The following is a 25789-nucleotide window of genomic DNA, read 5'->3' as shown; positions in this document are numbered from 1 at the left end:
AGAAAACAGTCCTCCTGAGCATGAATATGATGCACGATGATTACATTAATCATTATCAAGCTTTAAAAAAGGACTTCCAGCTAATCAATGGTTGACATCCTGTACGAGCCAGAGACAATCTTGCTCACCATATGTTCAAAACCACCTGGAAGCCATTCTTGGAAACTACATGTCGCCTTTTCTGAGTCATTCAACCAAGACCCACAAAGATTTGCGCTTGTGCTTGAAAAAGTGTTTCAATCATTGATTTGAGTTCCCTCTTCAGGCTTTATTGGCATATGTATGTTTTTTTAAATAACTCTTAGTCCTTTGCTCAGAATATTGATAAGCCGGCTGTTTGGAAAATGTGTTTTGACTGATAACTTCATTTTGAACTCTAACTTAAAGTTACTAAAAAGTACAAATAAGTAAATTGGAAAATGAAGTTCTACATCCTCCAAGTTTATTCAGCCTCACTGCCCACTGCTGCCGTCTCAAAGTTCATGAACTCAGGCCTCGCTGTTGACATGCTGTTGAATACATCTTGTTTCACTTCTTGTGGTGATGCTTCTTTATGCATTAAACATTTACTTGTTCTCGAGATGGTTTAGATTATGTGTTGAGAAGTTTCCTGACATATGGATTTTGAGCATCAGGAGTTCAAAAATCTTATCAGAGGACACAAGACCAGCTTGAAGTTGTGAAATAGAGCAAAAAAGGAAAACTTGGTGCACAAAAGTGGTTCAGAATGCAGGATATGAAATATTTGGGATATGAATTTGAAAACAATCCTGATAAAATCCAGATCCTGTTGCTGCCATTGAAAACATTCTGACATATTTCCCCCATATCGCTCCCTAATGGAGAACACTTTCCTTGGTTGGAAGCAGAGTTTGCTGCACATAACACTGCAGAAAACTGATCACTTCAATTGGTATCAAAGACAACTGAGGGACACGTGAGGTTTGATTTAAAAAAACAGTGACGATGGCACAAGGATACTTGATGCCACCAAGTGATGGATTGTTTTTCCAGAAATAGTGATCAAATAGTGTAAGAAACTGGGAGAAAAGTTAAGATGGGAAAACCTGAGACAGGAGCGCAAACTGCAGATGTGCCTGTGCCTCCAAAACTTTACACATGTAGAGACCACTTACTTGATGATAACAAAAGACAGATCACACAAGATTTGTCTCTCCTGATCTTACAGAGTGTGGTCTGGAAATAAGAAATCTATCTGTATTACTAAAAACGACTTTACTCAACTCCAACTCGCATTGTGACATTACATGCTATACCTGCTTGGCTCCTCTCAGAGCGCCCCACACACTACAGGATTTTTAGTCGCGAGTATTAAACATGTTAATTTTCTTCGATCACTGAATAGGAGGCCTTCTGAGCAGCTCCGAACATGTAAAAATAACTTTTAACACACCCCACACCACAGGAAAATCACACATGATGTCATCAGACAATCAGGCCTTTGCTGGCTTTGATCGTAAGGGGGAGATTGGTGCGGAAATCAAGCCCGATTATCCTGTGGTGTGTACCCACCTTAAGGTCTTAAAAGGCATGCACATCTCGCACTGATACGCCAACAAGAAAGGATAAAAGGTGGAGTAGAAAACTCACATGAAATCGAAACTTGAGATCTATGTATAAGTTGATCAGAGAAGCAATCGGTAGAAAAGGATATTTAGAGAGCCACTGAGGGATGGAAAAGGTTTTGGCGTTTATTTAGTTGATCAAGGATTGGCCATGGGGTCAGATGCCCACATTGTTCTTAAACGTTTGGTTGATGAAGAATGTTGATAATTTGTTTAAAACCAAAATTGAATGGATTTATTTGAGAAAAAATAAGTAAAAGAAATAGAAAGAAAAGAAAATGCAAAATGAACCACTTTTATTTGTATATTATTGGGTTTTGAAAAATCAAACACGAAAAATCCATTTTATTTGTACCATAGAAAGTGAAAACAATCTTAATTGGTCAATTAAGTAGCGTACAAACCTTACTTTGACAAAGTTTGAAAATATTTTCTTGTGCTTATTTCTTTAAAGTTGTTCCATAATATTCCAACTTGGTGCTAATTCTGGTTTTTGAGTCTGACTCTGGCAGAAAAAAAAAAAAAAAGAGCAAACAGACTTTGTAGTAGCCTGAGTTTGTGAGTGGAGTCTAGAAAAAAAATCTGGTGGTTTGTCAACAGCCCTTCATGAATGGGGAGATATGTCCCTTTAAAAGATAATAACTATGCCAGTAAGAGCTGCTGGCTTCTGGTCTTTTTCAGAAAATTTGATTTGTCCCTCTTTGATAACAGTTTGAACACTACTTTGTTGGACAGTGAGTGAGCAGTTCGAGCTGATGTGTAGGAAGCAGGGAAATGGCTGAATGTAAGTACTTGAGTGGCCTTGAGAAGTTAAGTCATAATAGCCAGAAGACTGGATCAGAGCATCTCCACTACTTCAGCTGTCAGTAACAACCAAAGAAGGTGGAAGGGGAAAAAAAGCTGAGCTGATGATGAGGCTCATGTGGTCTGATGAGGAGAGACTGATTGTTTCAGTGATTGCTCTAAGTCAGCACTGCTCATGGCCAGTGACCATGCTGACTGGTGTCCAATACCAGACTGACCACGGAGCAATGACCAAAGTAAGGATGACACTGAGGCCAGGGTGTTAACTTGGCATCCAAATTCCCAGTATCTCAAACCAATGACACTGGAGAACCAAGGAGGCCCCCTGTTGATCTGCTGCTAGTGTCTTGGTGCCAGATATCACACACTGCAAAAACTGAAATCTAAGCAAGTGTTTCGCTCATCCATTATTAGAAAGTCAACTTAAAGCTAAGGTCTATGATTTGGAAGCTAGGTAATTATTAATAACACTGTATATGAGGCTGTCATGGTCTGATCTACACAATATAAAAAGCAAAAAGAACAAAAAAAATCCAATCAGTACATCAGCTGCAAAACAGCATAATAATTGACCAACGGGACAAACCGCCGTTCCCCTCATTTCGGGTTTGTGCGTGAGCCCATCCAATCTCCTGTCTCCCTCCTCCGCCCATGGTCCCGCCTCATCCTTCCCCACTACCCCTCTCACATCAGCTAGCTGCTCAGCTACTAAAGTGTTATGGAGCCGGTGAAGACCAAAACCAGGAAGCTGTTACTGTTACCCTCCTTAGCGAAGAGAAGAAAATGAAAAAGTTTTGAGGAAAAGGCTGAAGCAAGGAAGAATTATGAGCGATATAGGTGCCAACAGAGACTGAATATTGGAGAAATGTATGACGAGTGGGAAAAGGGGCAGGGGGATTTGGGACTGAAGACTGACGCTAAGACAGACAAATTTCTGTTGAGCAGGTAATTACTTTGTTTACTACACTGGGAGATGTCAGCTGAATAACTCTGGTTAGTATGTGCCTATACTGGCTAATGACTGAACGTTGCTGGTTGGAACGTGGTTGGCTCTGTCAATTGAGTTTAGCATAAGTTAGCCACGGATCTTTAGCATTGTAAACTGAGCCGGTGAAAACACACCGAGAAAGGTAAAGCCTCGCCCACAGTCGGCTCTGCTCTGATCAGCTGCCAAGACCTGCTTCGCCCTGCTAATTTATGGTACTGTTCGCACCGATACAATTGAAAAAGCTACCACCGTGTGTTACAAGGGGGATGATCTTGCTCTGTCAAAGGGGGCGTGTTGTTAGAAGGTGAGGTAGGGCGATATGAGCTGGGGGGCGGGATCTTAGAACACGGAGGGGAGGGGTGAGTGAGGGGAGGCAGGCTGCGTTTTTCAAAAGTGTCTTATCAGCCAAACTGGGTTTCAGATCTTAGACCATAGTTTTAATCTGAGCTATATTCACCTGGAAACTTCACTCCAGAAACTTATCCCATTTTAAAATAATGGAAGAAAAAAACAGTTTTATTTCTTGCATTTAGACATTATTCTCCTGCCAAGATATTTGACAAGAAAATTACATAATGGATGTAATAAAGCCTTAACTGAAAAGTGGACCTTGTTGTTATATGAAAAGTACTTTTCACATACTCAGTGCTGTAAGTCTTGAACACCAATGTGTTGGACTGACTGTACTCCAACAAAAACAAAGGAAAAGATGCCAAAATATTGCTATTTCAAAACATAAATCTACCATGAACATTGTAAATGCCTGTTTCACAGTGTCAACACAGGATCAGTACATCTGTTAACCCCGGATCAACAACCTGGTATTAGCCTGCTGGATCCAGTGTGGCTTACAGAGACGAGGTGGTCACTGAAGCTTGACAGTAGTAATGTGCCCTTTCCACTCAACTCGGCAGTGTCACACTAACAGCAACATTCCTCCTTAAGTCCTCCACCAGCGGTGGGAAATAACATCAGACCCACAGCCACAAACACTCCAGCTGGTCTGAACAGCTCATTAGTCCTTCATTACGCCAGGTGACAAGGTGTCTCTGTCCTTTGCTGAGCACTAAGTCCACAATCCACTCAGAGCTACGGTGGGGGGAGTGGAGTGGACGTGTGAATGATAGAAAAAAGCAAGAGGAGAAACAAATAGTAATGGGACGAGGAAGGAACACGGCATTGCCAGTCAGTATTGATCAAAGCATGTATGTCCATGCATGTCCCGCTTTATAAAGAATGGTTACAAGGAAGAAACTCAGACCTCTGCAAAGTGCCCAAGTTTTTGAGCTTGCAATTGATGCAGAGATTGGATCCTTGAAATGCACAAAGCCAAAAATTGATGGTGGGGTCTGAAAAAGAATAGGCTAAAAATCGAACAAATAAAGCACAACATTGTTGTCATTTTCAATCCAACCGGTGTGGTGATTTTCTAAAGGATAAAATGTAATTCAACTGATTGAGATTCTGCTCATTTTCTCCAAAATTAAGCTGCTCCAGTTTCATTGTTTGCGGCGATTCCTGCTGATACCAGACCCATTCAGTTCTCTCAATAGGAATTTGGTTTATTTTGTGATTACTCTCAGGTAAATAGAAAAGCTTTGGACGAGTGAGGTTTAAATGTTTTTTAACATGTCTGATTTTGTGCCTTTGCACAAGGACGGCCATAGTTTTTCTGTATATAGGGTTTTCTTGTTTCAAAAGAACCCAAGATCAAGCCTGTATCGACCTCTAGATGAAACAAACAGCTGGTAGAAAATGAGTAATTTCAGCCTTACACTGAGATACTTTTCGATCAATGTCAATACACCACTGTCCAAAGTCAGAATCAAAGTTGGATGGTGCTCCTGTCATCATGATTTCAAGGTGGTCATAAACTTAGCCCGGGCTGTCCTCGGTCAAGTCTTTTTCATGAGGCTCTGATAAAATCAAATATTTTCAAAAATCATTCAGCCTTGGCTTATGTAAAGATTGAAGTGGCCTGAGTAATGTCACCAAAGAGTGTTTGGCCTCGCTCCTGAACCAAACAGGAAACAGGAAAATGATTGATAAATGTGGACTGGACTCTAGGAAACTTAACCCTTTACCTGACGGTACACAATGAGAGCTGTACTGCAGCAGGTGTTACAGGTAGTGTGACAACTGAACTTGTGATATTTACAGTCAGCAAGTGGAGGGAAAAAAGCCTCATAGGTGTCCTACTGCTGAGTGTATACTTATAATTGTGTATAACTGAAGCAACCAATGGTTTCAAAATACGAGACAGAGGTGCAAAAAGATGCTGTTCATCGATTGTCCACTGAAGGCAGACTCCAGATGTACCAGAAACCTCATACACACCAAGCCAAAAAAAAAGCCCTTCACATCAGAAATACACCTTCACCTGTCTGGATCACTAATTTTTCAAAAGGAACACACTGTATAGGGGTGAATATTTTCTAACTCTGCAATATGGAAGATATAATAAGAGGCACAGCTCTGCTAACTGACAGGCAGGCACCTTATGGCTGTTAGTCAGGAGGCTCAAAGCCTGGCCCATGTCCAATATGGCCCCTGCCAATGATTTGCTTTAAACCTCTGTTTCAGAAACAGACAGGTGACATCACGGAGACCATGTCTGTGTCCGACTTGAATACGATGCAGCCAAATGATATCTTCATATCACCACAACAATCGGACGTGAGAAACATTTCTACAGGGTGTTTTAATTTTTTAAAGTTTGACCACAGCCCATCTGGAATGACTGGAAAGCCAGATTTTTTTTTACCTATACTGCAGTCACCAGGGGGAGCAGTTTTCATGGCAACCTCATCTCGAGGCGAGCAAGATGACGTCTGTTTTTTTTTCACTTCCTTCCTTCAATGCTTACATCCAGTAAAAATGGAAGCTTGGCATATCTGATCTCAAGGACTCCAGCAGACACATTAATCGCCATAATTTTACTGTGTACTCCCTTGAAAAACAGGTACTTAATCTCAACGGAACCTTCCTGGTTAAACAAAGGTTAAATAAATAAAATAAACACATCGTCTTTGACTGAAACTTATTTGATTCAATACTGTGACTGATCAGAGATATTATCTAGTGTATTTTAGCTGAAATAACTTTCTAATGAAATAGCAAACATTCCTCATGTAGCTAAAATTTGCTGCTGTGCTGCCCAATATTTTATTTTATTTCATTTTATTTAAGCATATTTACTTCACCTAGCAAGGAATATCCTTACTGAGATGCAAAATCTCTTTCACAAAGGAGTCCTGGCCAAGACAGCAACACAAAACCGTTTCACACAGAGAGAAAAATGGAACAGTACTGAACAAGTAAACATTACATCAATCAAAAAATTAACAATGTTCAGCAATTAAAACCAGGGCACAAGCTCACCAGATGATCTATAGTTTTGATTTTAAAATAAAACAATTTTAGGTGAGCTTGTAGCTCAGACCAGGACGAAGGAGCAAATACACTGAAAGCCCTTAAATCAAAGACAGAACCAGTCCCAACAATGATAAACTAACCGTCCATGGGACCAGAGGTTACAGCAAGTGTCAACTTTAGGAGTTGGTTAAAAGAATACAATGGCATGCCATGTTGTACAGCCGATAAACCAATGCTTCATTCTTCTGCTATGTAAGGAAGGCAAACCTGAAACAAGAGACAAAATACAATGCACCATGGCAAACGTTTGCATCATCTACATGGCTGACAATCTTATAACACTAGTTGAATAACTAAATCTATCATTGCAAAGTACTCTGGTCAAGGGACTAAAGGAGAAAAAAACTGCAGAGTTTTGCAGTCTGTGACTAAAACGTCTTTAAAAGTGAGAGGATGTCAAGGGACCACTGGGACAGCCTGGCTCTCCCCACAATACCCGGCTTTTTTAATAAATGTAAGAGTAAAAACTGGTCCCAGCTGTGACAGAAACATCGAGCTTATCCTTAAAACTTCCTTTTTGGGCCACAAGAGAGTTTAACAAACAGCACACGTATACAACACGTGCACCAACAGCGCTGCTCTGTCCTGCTGGCTCCAGCATTTACAGATTCACCTCTGTTCAGTTCTTTGCAGCAGAGGAGCAACTTTACCACAACATAACAGCAATATTTACATCAATGGAGGGGCTAAGGAGAAGGCAATATAAGGAACTATTGATTAGATTGCTGTGAAAACTTTAAAACTATTCATCATTTTCATCTTCAGACTGATGGCACAGCTTCTCCATCCTCAGACACCTCCAGCTGTATTTGTTTTCTCTTCTAGCCATGATAGTTTTGGTTTTGTGAGCACTATAATTTCACGTGTCCTCACTGAAGTGGAGTGTACATAATCAAATGCAACAAAGCTGAGTGTACACACATATTGTAAAGTGGCGATGATCCTTCTGGTCTGCGTTTCAGGCAATCTTTTATCCTGCATTATGTATACAACTGTGTTTACCCGAAACAGACTGAAAAGGTTATATTCAAATAACACTGTGCCATCAAGGCATCGACCGTGAAGACACAAAACAAGAATAAATCAAGCGGTAGGGTGCGAGAATCATCGGTGTCAAACAAGACGGGCTGCATTGTCCAGGAAAGTCACGGTTAAATGATTCACAAGTGCAGAAAATCCAACTGAGTCGTGAGCATCCTTTGGGAAAACAATGAAAGTGGATACAAGTCCAAGGCCCTTAAGCTTAGCTGCGAGTCATATCTGGGCTACAGGTGCCAAAAACTGATTCTCCACATCCTGGATATGCATCGCAGCCTCGATGAAGTCAGCTCTCTGGGGTCCACATTAGTGAGAAAGACAAGGTTAGCAAAGAGGTAACCAGAGCTGACCCACTCAGCTCCGAGGGAGAGACAGTGAACCAGAACTGTGCCGGCACTCTGAGGCCATTCAGCTGATTAAGCTGGAGTCTCTGGAGGACTCAGCCAGGGAGAGGAAGGGAGAGGAAGGGAGGGAGGAAGAGGAAGCATCCGACCTAAGAGTGAAGATCCTGAAGCATCTGTCTCTCTTTCAATCTCACAGATTTGTCAGCTGCTTCCTCATACTTTCAGACCTAAATATTAATCCATGTACATTTTAAGTTATAATTTACATACACTCACCAGCCAGTGGACCCCCTTTTGCCTTCAGAACTGCCTTAATCCTTTGTGGCATAGATTCAACAAGGTACTGGAAACATTCCTCAGAGAGTTTGGTCCATATTGACATGATAGCATCACACAATTACTGCAGATTTGTCGGCTGAACATTCATGATGAGAATCTCTCGTTCCACCACATCCAAAAGGTGCTCTATTGGATTGAGGTCTGGGGACTGTGGAGGCCGTTCGAGGACAGTGAACTCATTTGTCCTGTTCAATAAACCAGTCTGAGATGATTCCAGCTTTGTGACATGGCGCGTTATCCTGCTGGAAGTAGCCATCAGAAGATGGGTACACTGTGCTCATAAAGGGATGGACATGGTCAGCAACAATACTCAGGTAGACTGTGGACTTGATACCATGCTCAGTTGGTACTAAGGGGCCCAAAGTAAGCCAAGAAAATATCCCCCACACCATTACACCAGCAGCAGCCTGAACCATTGATACAAGGCAGGATGGATCCATGCTTTCATGTTGCTGACGCCAAATTCTGACCCTACCATCTCAATGTAACAGCAGAAATCCAGACTCATCAGACCAGGCAACATTTTTCCAACCTTCTAATGTCCAGTTTTGGTGAGCCTGTGTGAATTGTAGCCACAGTTTCCTGTTCTTAGCTGATAGCAGGGTCACCCGAAGAGGTCTTCTGCTGCTGTAGCCCATCTGCCTCAAGGTTGGACGTGTTGTGTGTTCAGAGATGCTCCTCTGCAGACCTTGGTTGTAACAAGTGGTTATTTGAGTTACTGTTGCCTTTCTATCAGCTTGAACCAGTCTGTCCATTCTCCTCTGACCTCTGGCATCAACAAGGCATTTTGGCCCACAGAACTGCCGCTCACTGGATATTTTCCTTTTTTGGGACCATTCTCTGTAAACCCTAGAGATGGTCGTGCGTGAAAGTCCCAGTAGATCAGCAGTTTCTGAAATACTCAGACCAGCCCGTCTGGCACCAACAACCATGCAACGTTCAAAGTCCCTTAAATCACCTTTCTTCCCCATTCTGATTATCGGTTTAAACTACAGAAGATTGTCTTGACCATGTCTTCATGCCTAAATTCATTGGCTGATTAGAAATTTGCGATACCAAGCAATTGGACAGGTGTGCCTAATAAAGTGGCCGGTATGTAGGATGTTTTTGCGTAGTATTAATGTTAATCATAGAAAAAACATCTGTAACAGTAAATGGTATGAGTGTTTGACTAGATGTTGAACATTTGTTGCTCTTTAATTCAGTTTTTTGTGAGAATGCTGCTCATTAACATTGAAAATGGAAAACAAATTCATTATGTAGGAGATGAGACGGCTGTATTCCATTTATTGTTTGTGTTATAGCTTGTTTGCTTCTTTGAATTCAGCATCATATTTTAATGTCATCAGCTTTTATTTGGCAAGGAACAGTTTGCTTGGAATGCACCCTCCTTTTCAGCAAAAACTATTCTCCTCATTTACACAGCTACGCACACTCACATCTGGGAGCTATAATTAAATGCTAATGGTTTGCAGTACGCAGCTGAATACCATATTAACATTACCCAGAAGAGTTTGTTCTCCGTCACTCATTATTGTCGACTACAGCCGCAAAAGTCAGCCCCCTGAACACCTCTAATGACACACCGGTCAGACGAACACCTTGGAGATTGACTCTACAAGAATGCAAAGCATGACGGAGACAACACCCAGGATGTTTTTGTTGAGATAATAGTGTGCCCTGCTCCCCATAACTCAGAGCACGGCTGCAAAATGAAGCTTATTTGCGTGGGAGAGCTCCAGCAGACATTGTACAGCTCTACAAAAAGGTTTGATTCGTTGTCCTAACGGCAGCTCCAGGCAGTAAATCTTGATGACATCACAGATTAGAGCGCTGGCTCTCTGAGGCTGTGTGCATAAATCTTCTCAGAAAATGAAAGGAGAGGAAATTTTTTCCTCAAATGCTGCAAAAAAGCCAAAACAAATAAATAAAAAAGCACCTTGTCAAGCGTTTTCACTTATGAAGCCATCCATTTAAAGCGTGAAACCATGTTTTAGTGAAGACTGAGAATATTTATCAGCTGGGCAGGTGGGAGGAGCTGAACTGGCAAATGGGAACAAAAAATGTCAGATATGCCCTTGAAGGTTCTCCTTTTGCTTGTTTGATAGTCTTTCCAAAGACAAACCTTCAGGTAAATTTAATACATTATCTTATCATTACAAAACAGCAGCAATAGTGTAGAGGTGAGCAGAAAAAGACAAAAATAAAGATACTATTAAATAGAAAGATAAAGTATTTCACTTTTGCAATCTTTCAATCAGTGAGCCTCTTCATTACCTGTCCTGGTTGAAATGAAATGAATGGAGTGTTTAATCGACTTTCATTTGTAACATTAATTTGCTAAATGTGTGTGACACACAAGTTTAAGATATAGTAGCCCTATAGTTTTATTTTGCACTGTCCTCTACCAGACCATACTGTAAGGTGTCTTATCATATTATATGACATTGTATCACATCTTATCCTGCCATTGTATTCTATTGTGTCCTACTGTATTGTTTCATATTATTCCATTATGCATTGTATCATATCTTATTTTATTGTATCTTTTCATATTTTAGAATATTTTATGTTATCTCATCTCATAATTTGTAATGTGTTGCATTGTATCAAATCATATTGTATCATAACCCATTGTTCATTCATTCATTCATTCATTCATTTTCTGAACCCCTTATCCTGTTCAGGGTCGCGGGTGGCTGGAGCCTATCCCAGCTGTTATTAGGAGAGAGGCAGGGTACACCCTGGACTGGTTGCCAGTCAATCACAGGGCTGACACATAGACAGACAACGCACACACCACTCACACCTACGGACAATTTAGAGTGTTCAATTAATCTGATGAGTATGTTTGGACTGTGGGAGGAAGCCGGAGGACCCAGAGAGAACCCACGCATGCACGGGGAGAACACGCAAACTCCACACAGAAAGACCCACTGGCCAAGTTGGGAAACAAACCAGTGGCCTTCTTGCTGTGTAGGAGGCCTTTTGAGTCCATATCATGTGTTTTCACATAGCATTTTATCTTATTGTACCAAATCTTATCATATCCTTTTGTACCATATTTGCATCACATCTCACAATACCTCATCGTATCATATTGTATTGTATTCTATAATTCCCTATATTATCCATCATATGTATTCATATTGTACCTTATCCTATTGCATCTTATCATATCACATCAATTGTATAGCGACCTAGTGTTTCATATCTTTTTTGTATTGTATTGTATCAGCACATTGTTTGTCATTTGTTTATCATTTATTATATATAGTATCATATTGTATCGCATCTCACCATATCCTTTTGCATTGTACTTCAGCGAATTGTATCGTACTATCCTGCATCATATCTCACGGTGTCATGTTGTATGGTATAGTACTGCACCGTATCATATTGTATTGTATTGCAATACACTTCAGGATATTTTAAAATAACCTATTGTATTGTATCATATCTTATCGTATAGTGTCATATTATTGTACCATATTGATTAACTTGGCACTGCATTTCACTGTATCATATTATTGTAATATTATTGTATTATACCGTATTGTACTGTATTGCATAGGGATGGGTACCAAATTAGGTACTTTTAGGTACCAACCAAATTCTGTCCGTGAATCAATCGGTACCATATTGGTGGAAGAGTTGGTAATTTTCCTACTGGACATGAACACAGCATTGGAAGTTTATATATGGAGAAATAAATGTGTTAAACTGAAGAACTTTGAGATTGTATTATTAAACAAATTCATATTTAATACCACATAAACACACACAAAAGTACTGAAAATTGGTACTGTTGAGTACTGATACCGATTGCTATTGGTCATCTGTACCGTATTGTTTGAAATGTGAAAGATACCCATCCCTTGTATTGCATCACATCACATAGTGATCTGACTTTATCTTGTGATAATTTTGAGGAGGGATCATTACATTCTTGATCTTGTGGTGCCAAAGCCCAAAAATACTACAGCTGCACCATCCACAGGGCAAAGCAAACTGGGTGAGTTGCACAATGATTGTTTAACATCATCCAAGGCCAGTCCATTAAATACTACCCTCAAGGTGATCAGAGTTAGGTAGGTGGAGCTGTAGCATCAAGAAAATTTTGATTTACTGCAGGAGATGGCATTGGATCTGATATTAGAAATAATGGTAACACATGCAATCAAACTGCACTGTTGTATACAATTAAGAGCTATTTTTCTCCCAATAAAGATGTAAAAACATTAAGCATTTGCAAATGTAATAATGAAAAATTCATAGATTAATGTGAAATTCCAAATTACACTGAGAAGCAGTGGATCTTTACTTTTAATCGTGTTTACTTTCAGTGTTCCAGGAATTTAGATCATCACTGATCCAACATTTTTCCCTCTGAGGGGAAATATCCACATAAATATTGCACCATCTGTATCCCTCACACAAGAGCTGCTAAAAAAGGAGCCATTTTTCAGTAACACAAAATCCATACCGTTCTTTTTTCAGTGACAAGGTAACTGCAACATTTTGTTCCCTGCAATGTTTCAGTTATTTACCTGGGTGGTGAGGGTGGAGATGTCCATGACTGTGACAGAGTTCCCGCAGCTCGCCCACACTGAGTCATCTAACACCAGCAGTGTCCGCACTGGTTCGGAGCCCAGGCTCACACATCTGGCAGAGTCAGGGTCCCAAAGGTCATCTGAAACACAAACAAACAGAAAGAGAGTGGAGAGTAAACAAGAGCCAGAGAGACAAACGGCTGGAAACTACAAAGATCTGAACAAGAAACTCTTAAAATCCCGTGCTATTAGCACAGTGAGCCAACAGTTTTGTTAATAAACTCCCGACACGTCCCCCACTTCTGGAACACATTGAGCAAGGCAATTAAATTCAACTCTTCCCACTTGTACCTCAGCAAGTAAGCTTGGTGTTTACTTTAGAAATACTCTTAAAATGGTGTTGAGCAATTACTAAAGCATCAGTAGAGAGGGTTCACAGTGGAGAGGGTCATTTTCCTGCTCTCTAATGAAAAAACAGCCACATGAAAGAAAACAAACTACAGGTTGACTTCATAAAGACCGCAGACTTTCATTTAAATGGTTACACGCCATGCATCAAAATGGTTGCACCCTTGCCACCCACGCACTAATAAGTGGTGTACACTTTAATCCACTTCCCGACTATTTATCATCAGAGTTTTTTTTCCTTCTCTCTCCTCTACCGCTGCCTCTCTTTCTCTCTTTCTGCTTCATCACTGTGAAAATGAAGCAGACCTTTTTGCTTTGAGCTTTAATCACGGGGCACACGTTGCAGCTTCCACAGAAGCACATTAAAAAAGTGAATTACATAAGCGTTTCCTTTGCTGTGCGTTAATGAAGCAAAATTAGAGAAGGAAGTGCACCCAGCCATTTAATTAACATTTTGAGTTGTTTATTTCTGCCTTTCATAGCGGGGTAGCTTTACAATGCCTTCTGACTTCAACAGGTTAATTGCTTGGCATGTTATAAAGGTCATTTTCCCACATTTTCAAAATTCACTCTTGTAAATGTCCCCCCGGCCCCGTGCACAAGGAAACGACACACTAAAGTGTCTTCTTTGGAAAAACAGGGACTGAAGTTGTCATACTTCTAAATTTCTCCATCTTCCGCAAAAATATTTTTATTGTAGGTCGGCAGGATGTCTGAGGAACATATCTCGGCTATTCACCCTGCAACACTGTGTTGCATGTATTCATGCGCCTTTTGATACAAGCCTCAGCTCAAACCTTGGCATTTCCTGGCTGCTTCAGACTCATCTTTAGACAGTTACATGCAAGTCAAGGGCATAAATCTTTAACAGATGTGCCGAATCCACAAACACTGCTGACATCCTCCCGAGCTTTCCTCTTGTCTGTTTTTTTTTTATACAAAGCATGAATAGTAATATTTAATCGGCAGGCAGCAGCTTGGTGTAATTAATCATCCTTTCTGCTCGGGAGGAGAGGAGCACAGGAGGAAGGCAGGCTCGCAGACGTACTGTGGCCAGGTAAGAAGAACCCAGCGATAGAGCTATTGTGCTCCTGCTGGCTGTGAAGACTGCGAACCTCTGCTCAGATGGTGTTAAGCCCCCCCCTGGCCTTGTGCAATGCCTGACTAAACATGGCATGCCATCTACCACATGGTGTTATTTTCATACTTACAGCGGGTGTGAAAATCCAGAGGAAAGGTAAGTGTAACAAACAGGAAAGTGTTTATAAGGCAGCTGTTCAGAGCTCCAATATATTTTTACAGAAACAGCCTGACTGAAAACTGTATCAGCTATGACTCATGACATCATTTCTAACAGGAAAGAAACCAATTAAGATTTTTTAGCACAGACGATGTTTACTGCTGAGCATTTATGAGACATGGAAACAATTCCAACTAATTATGTCAGAGGGAAAAATTCATTTGTTGATTAACATTCATTTGCAATTAGATTTATGTTTTTCAGACATTTCCTCATTACACATGGCCAACATGAAGGTACTGTAATTACACCCGGCTGTGCTCACTTTGTAAAGAAAGCTGTACTGTGGAAAGTCAAAAATCAATATCTTTTTAATCCTTCCTGAAAATACACTTTGTTTAACAGCTTTTCATGTCCATTCTGAAATAGGGGGTCTTTACATTTCATTTGACTGCTTAATTATTCTATATTTGTTGTTTAAGATCTTGTTTTTCAATTGTTTTAGTGATTTTTTTATCTTATCACCCTGTCATTCAAATTTCTTTTATTCCCTCTAATGGAGTGATGCCAAGCTACTTCAGATGATAGACTGTATAAAACATGGACATAGCCTCAGAGACGTCACCCGTCTGTTCCTGATACTAGAAATGAAGCCAATCCATGGATGCAGCCAAATTTTTTAGAACACAGGCTGTGAGTTTCATTTTGAGCAGCTACGGGGTGCTCAGCGGTCACGTGACCTGAGCTGTGCCTCTGATTGGAAAATCAAATTGTCCTAATAACTTCTAAACCGCTGAGTTTTTCACCGTACGGTGGGTCGTTTTAGACCCAAGACGTTTTTTGAACCAGGCTGTAAATATTCTTTTGGATGCCGTAAAAATCGTTTTTTAAGGCTGGGTGTGTATGTGACTCCCGGTCTTTCTGCAGCCAGCCTCAAGTGAATTCTCGATGAACAGCAACATTTAGCATTTCGGCATAGGCTTAATTTTAACTAACCAGATGTTGCCCCTTGCTTCAGACAGGAAGCTCGAGCTTAGTGCTGTGTGGTAGAGCAGTGCCCACAGTATACTGTCCAAAATATTCTGCAGGGTTTCATAAATGGTCAACCACTCTTTTTACATATTTTTCCATTGTGTCACTCTCTCTCATCCTTCAACCACCTTGTTGCCTTATTCATAGCACACCTTAGCCCATCCCAGCTGCTTCAATAAGTTAGAGCTCACAAGTCATACTCAGAGTTCTTTTGTTGACAAGAGATGCACTATCATTATATGGATATTGTATGGATATTCATATTTTTTTATATATTTAAGCGTGACATCCACAGAAAAAAATACAGTTTTACATCAATTAAAACCTTTGCTTCAAGATTTTGGAAAACTCAGGATTCAAGTATACATATAGAGTTAGGTAATTCATCCACCAATTGGGCACAACATAGGAGAAGAATGTGGCTAGAGATTTAAAGCCGCACTGCGCTGGGAGCACCAAGCATCATTTTCATTCTTTACTATCTTGAAATAAAAGATTGTTCTGGTCTTTTTAGGTGAATGTGGCTGAAATTGAGGGTAATTAAACACAGTTTTTCTGAAAATGAAAATGTTAGATTTCAGTTTTTGATGGAGTAATAAGGTATGGAGTCTGGACACTAAACATAATGTTGTTCTACTGACAAGGTTTTGACTGTACTGACTCCCTATAGAAATCATTTTGAATACTTGCAGCAGCTAACCGGTTTGCAGGCTTAGAGCTACAGCCATCAATCTGCAAACAAAGCAGCCATACAGGCATCTTACCATTGTTACTTCTCCCATAAACCATCACGCTCCCGTTCCTCAGCCCGGCAAACAGGAAGCGAGCGGAGTGCTTCAGGCACAGCACGGGGCAGCCCTCTGGGTTGTGGAGGGTCAACAGGCACTGAGCTGCAGTGTCCACACTGCCGTAGACCAGGACGCTGGGAGAAGAAAAGCAGTGCAAGGCGGCATGATAAATGAGTGTCATCTGAAATGACAGAGTGGCTCGTTTTCATGCAGTCTGATTTAACAGTGCACTTTGGAGCGGAGCATTGTGTATGTGCATCCACTCTGTCTTTCTCATGTTTGAAATGCCATCTGAACTTTGCTGCATCTTATTGTCTACCTCAGGATGAAAAATGCACGCTGCTGTTTGTATCTCTCTATGAGTAGAGAAAATGTTAAGTAGCATTGGAGCTGACAGTCTATGGAGTGTGCTAAAATGCTGAAATTGTTGTTTTTATTTTATTGTACTCCTTTTTTTCTTTCCCCTGGATAGACACTTACATCGAAGGAGAATGAGTCAGCATAAAAACTGCTGACATGTGTTTTGGGTTTTTGTAAAGAGACTAAACAGTACGGTAAATAAAAATTACAGGAAGGAGGAAACATAATGGCTAAATCCAAGATTTAGGAATATGTTCTGTTTGAAAAGCAAACACAGTATTCAGTGTAACTATGACAGAAGAATGAGATTAAACTGATCCTCTCTGACACACAACGGGGATCAGGAGGTTTATTGGATTTGAAAATGAACTGTGATCTTAGCAGCAGACGCAGCATTGATGTTTGTTAGGGTATCAACTCTGATTTCCTGCTTTGATGAAATATTGACAAACAAATCTATACAGCAAGGAATCTCGTTGGAGCGTAACAAAGGGTAATAATACAAGATATTATCTGGAGCAGGGGATGTGGGGAGTGCTGAAAACTAGTTTTATATTTCTTCTTTTTCATTCGTCATCCTTAAAACTAATTTCAAAACATGATCGCTTTTATTCTCTGTCCTCTCGTGTGTGATATCTCTTACCGTCCATCGTCTAATCCCACACAAATATTGGAGCTGACCCCAGATGAGGCTTTGTGAACTCCTGCCTCTTCTTCCTCACTTGGAGTTGGTTCTGGCACAAACTCCAGACATCGGACACCAGAGCCGACCTGCAGACTCTTCACAGTTCTTGGCATGGGTCTATTGAGGGAGAATATCTCTATCTGCCCCTGAGAACCTTCCCCGCCGCCTGCCACCTGTAGAGAGGAAAAAAATACACCCGCTTTCAAAAGGTCGAGACCCCGTGTTAAGCTGCACCAATGGAGTGAATCATAATGCCGCAGGTAATGAAAGAATTCTGCTGAAACTGAATAAAAAGGAGATAGTACGAGCAGAGAGCAGAACCAGCTCGGCCTCTCTCAGATCATGCTTGCAACGTGTTCACCGTCTTAATCAAATTAACGAAGAGGCCACAGGATAAAGTGCCTGTGGTTACACATTCTCCACCTGTCAGCGATTTAATTTTCAGAAAAGTTCAAATCAATTATCCTTTCAGAGCCTGTCGTCTTCAGCCCTGCCTCACTTTTCTTGAATATCACTTAGAATGTTAAACACATTACGTAATGAGCCCACAATGTCATCCCCGAACATCAAACAATTCTTAAAACTGTGGGATCTTTTCATCAGCGGAGAACAGAGAGGCTGTCGTAAGTTGCTGAAACACTCTGAGATGTTTAACAATGAGGTTTTCTTTTATGAGTTTACAGGATCCAGTCCCTGTTCTCCTGACGTCTTCAATAAACAGTTTCAGGAAGGTTACTTTTGACGAGGGGAAGGTGAGATCACTACCTATGTCAAGATTTTAACTTCTTAATCAACTTTATAGGGCTTCACTTTTCTTTCCTGGACAACTCTGTTTTGAAAAATGTTAAAACTTCAGAAAAACCATAAAATGTCCCAAAAGGTAAGGTTGTTTTTTTTTTTTCTAAATACAATCTGTTTATAGTAAATTTTCTATAGTTCTACAGTTTCATTTAGCAGCTACTTTTGTCCAAAGAAACATACAACACAAGCAAGAATTTTGACAGAAGAGGAATCCTTAGTAAGTGTGACAAAGTGCTACAAGTTATCTGGCTGCAGGTGCTGCCACTAAGTGCAATAATTTTTGTTTTGTTTTGTTTTGTTTTGTTTTCCCATGTTGAATCATGTGGCCATAACTAACCACAATTAATCGCTGCAACAATACATTGACTAAGAGCTGGGTCCGAGAACTTCTGACTCATTCTACCCCTAAGGACAAATAGAGGAAGGGTCAGATTAAGGGCCTAAGCGTTCCTAACCTTGCAGGGTAGATGGACCTGCCTGATTCAGTTTCTGAAATCCTGCAGATCCATCTTACCAGGCTTCATTGACGATCAGGAAAGAGAGGCGGGAGCTGGGAGCAGACGTGGCGTCAGCAGACTTTCGTACTTGTCAGCGTTCCTTTGACTCTTAAGTTAACTTTACAGAAACTGCAGCAGTGGTCTAATGCCATTATCACAGCTGTTTCTCATGTTCCTGTGGTTGTTTGACTATTGTTTCTCAGCAGCAGCGCACATAAGCTACGTCATACCGTGGCTTGATGTGGATTGGTCTGTGGTGAGTGTGTCAATCAGAACGGTTGTCCAATCACCAGCTGCTGATTTTTTGGAAGGTCTCGCCTGTGAAAATAAATCCGCAGAGCTGCTACCCAGATGAACTAGTGAAATATTTCTGTGGCAGATACATGAAACTGTTCATCTGGTGTGTCAGGCTAAAGCGTTCCCTGATCAGATGTGTCTTCAGACATCATATAAAAGTAGAAAGGCACTTTGCAGATCCTATAGAGTTTGGCAATTCATTCCACTGTTTGGACACAACAGAGAAGAAGAGTCTGGCTAGAGATTTGGAGCCGCGCTGGGCTGGGAGCACCAGGCGTCTTTCACAAGCAGAGGGCCAGAAGAAGTGTAGACCTGGATGGGAGACCCCAGGTAGGCAGGAGCTGTGCTTGTCAATGCTTGTCAATTTGATTCAAGCAGTCAGTGAAGAGAACAGGGGAGGTGACGTGATGTTTTGGGCTGGTTGAAGACCAGACGTGCTGCTGTGTTCTGAATCATCTGCAGAGGTTTAAATGTACACACAGGAAGGCCTGCTATTTTGGCAATGATGATGATAATTTCAGCTTCCAGGGTAAAAAAAACACAAGAGCCAATGCGCAAGTGCATGAAATCAAAACTCCCTCAAGCTGCCTGCTAAAGCAAAGGGACCCTCATTAGGTAATTTGTTAAAATGCTCATCTACACAGTTAACTTAATCATATTTCAGGCTGACACAGAAAAAAGGTGTATACATGGTTGATTTAGCTATTATAAAAACTGAAACTCTTATGAGACCTGCAGCCGTTCAGCAGTACAGAATGCTGCTTCCCCAAAGTGTATCAACATTTCCTTACTCCACAACTAGGTTTCAACATGTCCAAGGTGACACCTAACAATTGAGACCCTGTTCTCAGTGCAAATGAAAAAAAAACAAGCATACGAACAGCGCCTTTGAAAGCTGGAAGCTTTTAGTGGCTCAATTTAGATTGATTGAAGGTTTCTATCATTCAGTGCCTCTAGATGTCTGTCTCTTTGTAAACAGAAGTCAAGTTGTGAAAAAATCTCTTTGCAAACAAGAAAGCAGCCTTAAAGGATGCTACAAAAAAGTCGCCCTATCATAACAAGCTCCACAAGGCGGATCATACCCCACAGGCTGAGTGTCTTGATTTCCTCTGCAACACATTTAAATTGTCCTTTGTGTGAGCCTGTCAATGCCAATGCTGAGAAAACCAAGACAGCAGGAGCCCTCCAACCTCTATCTCTGATGCATTTCCAATTAAAGTGGCATTGCTCCCATTCCCAAACAATTAAAGTGTCGCTGTGGGTTTTCTGTGTAATTTCATCCATTACGCCTTTGTGAGGCCCGGGTGGAGGTCCAGACAGAATACAATGTTCCTCTTGGAAGAGAGGCATGGCTGCTCGCTGCTCGACACTGGAGATTTATTCTCCGTATGAATCACATCGTGTGGATGTGACGTGAGCTAAATATAGTCTTTAGCTCTTCTCCTCCACAGTCACCCTTATTTGCATGCAATCATTTGTTTGATTTGTATCAGCGTGCAGAATCTGGACAGGAGCGATCCTGTGGGCTCTTGAGAATGAGCCAGAACGAATAATGGTCTGTTGCACAGACTCAAAAAAGATAGGGAGGACTTATCTTGCAGCTAGGAGCCCTACAAAACACAGCTTCAAGTGAGTCTCTGTATCCAAAGCCAGAGGCAAGACCCCACTCACCCTGTATTCTCCATAAATTATACATCTATGTGTCCCGTCTGTACCTCCTGAGCCTGTACACACACAATCATCAATGATACCCCTTTCAGTGGACACTCTCCTCTCCTAGCTTGAACACTGTGTCCTAACAAAGTCATCACTACTTATTTGGAGAAACAGAAATCTGGAGTCCTGCCCTGGACAGATTTCACCTCTCAGCTTGGGAGACACAAAAACTCGCTAACAGTAAATGCTCTGCCAGCATTAATTAGATCGCTCGCGATGCAGCAAGGGAGCAGAGGAAAACGGTCACGATGGCACACTGTACACAAATGTATCTGCAACATTTGGAAGCCTAAACAGATTGTTGATGTACTCAAAAACAGATGCACTCATCTGTGCCATGGATTCTAACTTTCTGCATTAACTAAAGAGGAACACAAAGGCTCAGTTAGTGCTGGGATGTTGGGCAAAGTGGGACGAGGAAGGTGAAGACAAACAGGGGAAGACTGTGGTATCAGGCTGATTAGACACAATGTCATTACTCTGATCAAAGCACACAAAAATCCCCACAGCCCATCTCACTTTAACGTGATTAGTGTCATCCCGTATTCGACAAGCCTGCCAGGGAGGTAGAACCAACTGGGGGTGGGAAGACTCGGCGGCTCATTATTTTTGCAGGATATGCAGGTTTTTAAGTGAATACAGGTTTGTTTATACTTTAGTTACATGTTGTTCTGTACAGTTTGTAACAATTGCTGTGCTAGGAGAAGGTCAAGTGAGAGTGTTTATTTGTTTGCAGAGTTGTTGTTTTTTTCAGAATTTGGAGAGAGTGGAAATGTTCTGCTCAGGAATTCCTCTCTTGAGGCGTTTTGGGTATAGACATGGTGTGCCAGAGCATACATCTGCATTTTTACTTCTTTTTATTTTTAATATCTTAGGATCATACAATATAAGCCAAAAGGTTATTGAGGTCAATGAACTATGGTAGCTGATAAAAGTATAAAAAAAAATATCATTTTACAGAAATAGAAATTCTGGAACATAGTTTCATAGTTAATGTGTTAACTCAGTAATCTTCTAATATTTCTCTGCTCTCAGAATCAGATTCCAATTTTTCTTCCTGGGCAAAGTCGCTCCTTAGAAATTAAATCTATAAAAAAAAAAAGATCTACAGCCTGATATGATACAAAAACTTGAACTTTACCCACTTCAAAATTTATTCTCTAAAGTTTTGACTGTTATTAAAAACTTTTAAGCATGACGTTCAATCATGGGGGTTATCAGCACAATAAGAAATAAGAACAGCTGCAGCTGAGCCTTTTTGATCACAGGGTCTATCCACAACCAATGAAAAGACCTGATACTTCAATCCTGACTTGGAGTTTGAAGGGTTGCCACTTGATATTTACTTGCCTTCAGGGACTGAGGCCCAACTTTCAACATCTCAAAAACCTGAGGCATGAATTAAACTTCTCCTGAATGACATTACACATGATAAGGTCACTGGTTAATAATGTTCTGATCTTTACTGCGTGCCTTTAAGGGTAATGAATAGTATCAAAACAGCTGAAACATTGATTCATGGCTCACTGTGGGCTTGAGCATGTTGATGCTAACCGATGCTAACCGGGGCTATTCCCCACAAGCTGAGGAGACGGAGGTGAGGACAACGTACTGGCCCTGCGGTGCAAGCTAAGAAGAAATGATACAGACTTATCTTTACATCTATCGTTATAGGGAGCTAAGGGCGCTAACCCAGCACCAGAGCGAATAACAGCAGAGTAGCATCATGCTATTCACAGAGATATGGCTAATGAAGCTAACACCAGACACAAACGCCACATTGGAAGGATTTCACCTTCTCTGGTCTGACTGTACAATGGAGAGAGATCAAACTGGTGAAGAAGACCAGCTCAGTCCTGCGCTGCCCTGTGGAGGTTGGAAGCTGACAGGAGAACACCATCTATGGCCAAGCTGTCATCTCTGTTAGACAACATGTCTCGTCACTTTCAGAAGACTTTTTCCCTGAATGTTAGCAGTATGTGCGCATTTTGTACTTATACACCGTTACCTTACATATTTCTTGTGGTTAAATAGATAGAAATTTTTTTAGCTTACACAAATTATATTACTCTATTTGATATATTCTTACTGTACTGTTTGTTTTTTTATGCTTTCTTGCTGCTGTAACTATTCATTTCCCCGGTTGTGTGGGAAGAATAAAGGATGATTTTATTTTATCTTATTTTATCTTTTCTCAGGAAACCTTGAGCATTCATAACAATCAGAGTAAGCAGTCATTGGCTAGTTTAGTACCAGACTGGAATTAGGATCAAAGTGGCACTGCTGAAATGTGAATGGATTGAATCACCAACAGCTACAAGCTGATTTGACCCCTGGTTATTCTGAGAATAATTATGTCAAAATGACATTGACTGACTCTGTACCAGTTTGAAAATATGAAGCTTATGCAGAAATGTTAAAAACTGCAGCAGTTCTCGAAGCAGAAAATAAACATGTCTACAGCCTATACATTTAGCCTATACAACTTTGTTTTGAAGTATATCTTTTACTTCACTTTTATTTTGCTTACTTGACTATTTGATTTATAGATTTTGTACTTGTCTTGGATCTAAATAGTTTTCTTTTATGTTCTTGAAATTAACTGTATAAACTGAAAATAAAAGATGTTCATTAAAGTGTGGTAAGTTAAAACTTTAGTGACTTATATTCAACAAGCCCTAACTTTCCATGTCTAACAAAGGGACATCACAAATGAAAGACAAAAAATGAAATTATACAAATACGTAAATAAATAAAAACAGCTTCCATATATATAAAGAATGTCTGGGTACCACAGTGTCCCACTGGACCTCTCTGGGTAACCATCCCCAAACTACCTATCAGACTTCTGGTTTAGCTCATTGAGATTGCGGGATCCACCTCTCTGCTACAATCCAACAGAGGGGCCTGTCTTGACAGGTGAACACCCTGCATTATACTCTGGTAACTGGTGCATAGCAATGCCATTTGCCCTGCAGTGCAGCGTGTGGAGCATCAAACCATTTGTGTGTGCTTTGAGAATCAGTCAACAATATATATATATTATATTATATTATATATATATTTTGGGCTCATTTGCGCAGGTTTAGTGTGCACCAAAGCTGCACAACCGTTTTCTGAATCAAACCCTCAGTATAGTGTTCATTATCTCACTGTAGGCACCACGATCAATGCTCCACAGCATGAGGACAAACTACCTTTATTCCCCATAATGGTTCAGGAGGCAGAGGTCAGGTGAATTTCCGTCATGTGTAATAGTAGAAGCTGTAAGAGATGGTGAAGGTCACAGCAACCTCTGCCCCTTCAAACACTGATACCAGAGTTCCCTAAATGCCGGCTCCACCATATCTCCTTCTCCCATCTGAGTGAGCACCCACTCCATTTTTACAATAGCTCCACAAAGTAACTTGGTCTGAAACACCGAGCTGTCCTCTGTGTCTGTGCGGGCCTACACTTGATTTAGCCACCTTTAAGGTCAAAAAAGGATTACCTGATAAATTGCTCACCATCTCCAAAAAGGAGAGGGAACAAAAATTGAAACTTGAGAGATTAATAGCAGATTCTTTGCCTCATTTTTCAGAAACGGTCTCCTGTTTCAGGATCCAGCCAAATTCCTTCCAGTGCAGGAACTGTGATATGTTATTCTTGCAGCCCAATTTCCCCTACTCATCAAAAATACTCTGCAGCAGTTACCTAACACTTTCCTTTGCACTATTTTAATTCACTCTTTCCTGGCGACAAAGAAAAAAAAGACGGCGTGTCTTATTCACAGCCTTGAGATACATTTTTTATTCCTTTTTAATGAATGGGAGCAGAAAGCAGGGACGACATGTAAACGGCCATGCTAATTGTCCTAAATGCTTAATTTATCTGCAACTGTAAAACGTGCATCATTTGGCTTTATTTCAGTTTAACTTATTAGGCATTCAGCTGAGAGTTTGGTAGGATATAGGCGCATGCTTGTGTGTAAGAAACACTTACCCAGAGGTAGCCTTGAGGTAAGGAGGTGCTCGCTGCAGAGAAGCCCAACAATGCACAGTGAACAGGATTGTGGAGGGCAGCCTCGAGCTATAAGAGAAGAAGAATGTATTGGTTTAAAATGTTCCATGTCACAATAACAGTACCCTATTTTTATAATATCTTGATGCACCTACAAAAGACAGCTTGTTAGCAACCACAAAGCTGGCATCATTGGGTCACTTTTCACAAGGATGCATGTGAAACCAAACGGCCTGCTAACAACAAAGCGCTTACATTCTGCTATCCTTGAGTCATTTTACACAGCAGTCGATGGCTTCTCGTGCACATTATGAGCTGTAAACCTTAGTATATGGTAGCGCATTTACAGCCTTGATCAATATATATTTATAGTTCTTTACACAATTCCTTTCTCCAGTTTCAACTTGCTTGTTTAGCCCTTGACTATAGGTTTGTGTGATTTGAAAATGTCAGTGCAGTTATAAACTCAGCACAAAAGGTTTGCGCAGAATATCACATTGTTTTCTCGTTTGTTGGATGTAACTTTTCACCTTTTCATCTTTGAATCTTCTGACTGTCATGTAATTAAGTGTTGCTTGTATGAAGCTCATGCACTTTTCTCTCATTATAGTGAAAACATTGCGCAGGGCGGCTGTCATGATAGCAGAGTTAGAACAAAAGCAAATAATACTGATACCTGTTGTGATAATAATGCAACTAAAATTGAACCCTTAGGCACTCAGGATGGTTAATTTACTGTTTTTGACTCGCAACCTTCAGACTGCACTGGTACAGAAAGTCATTTAAAGGCAGCTCATTGTGAAATACTGTGAGAGGGAACATATTACACCCCTTTTTGATCATTTAGTCCAGGCATGTTCAAAGTCAGGCCACGGACAA

The 25789-nt window shown here is 40.7% G+C and overlaps 1 protein-coding gene across 2 annotated transcripts in view; it reads right to left on the bottom strand.

Annotated features, from left to right (window-relative positions):
• Window positions 1-25789, bottom strand: part of arhgef10la (Rho guanine nucleotide exchange factor (GEF) 10-like a) — a 212532-nt gene that overhangs the window by 27588 nt on the left and 159155 nt on the right. For both annotated transcript variants that reach the window (XM_074665406.1, XM_074665415.1), the window contains 4 exons: window positions 24893-24979; window positions 17559-17773; window positions 16532-16689; window positions 13085-13227 (listed from right to left, as the gene is read on the bottom strand). In XM_074665406.1, coding sequence (XP_074521507.1) covers window positions 13085-13227; window positions 16532-16689; window positions 17559-17773; window positions 24893-24979 — 603 coding nt within the window. The remainder of the gene's footprint in view (window positions 1-13084; window positions 13228-16531; window positions 16690-17558; window positions 17774-24892; window positions 24980-25789) is intronic.

The sequence above is a fragment of the Halichoeres trimaculatus genome, unplaced genomic scaffold, assembly GCF_033239565.1.
Source record: "Halichoeres trimaculatus isolate MK-OKI-2021-1 unplaced genomic scaffold, fHalTri1.1 fHalTri1_scaffold_1, whole genome shotgun sequence".
Classification (NCBI taxonomy): Eukaryota; Metazoa; Chordata; class Actinopteri; order Labriformes; family Labridae; genus Halichoeres; species Halichoeres trimaculatus.
This window is presented reverse-complemented; position numbering and strand designations above follow the sequence as displayed.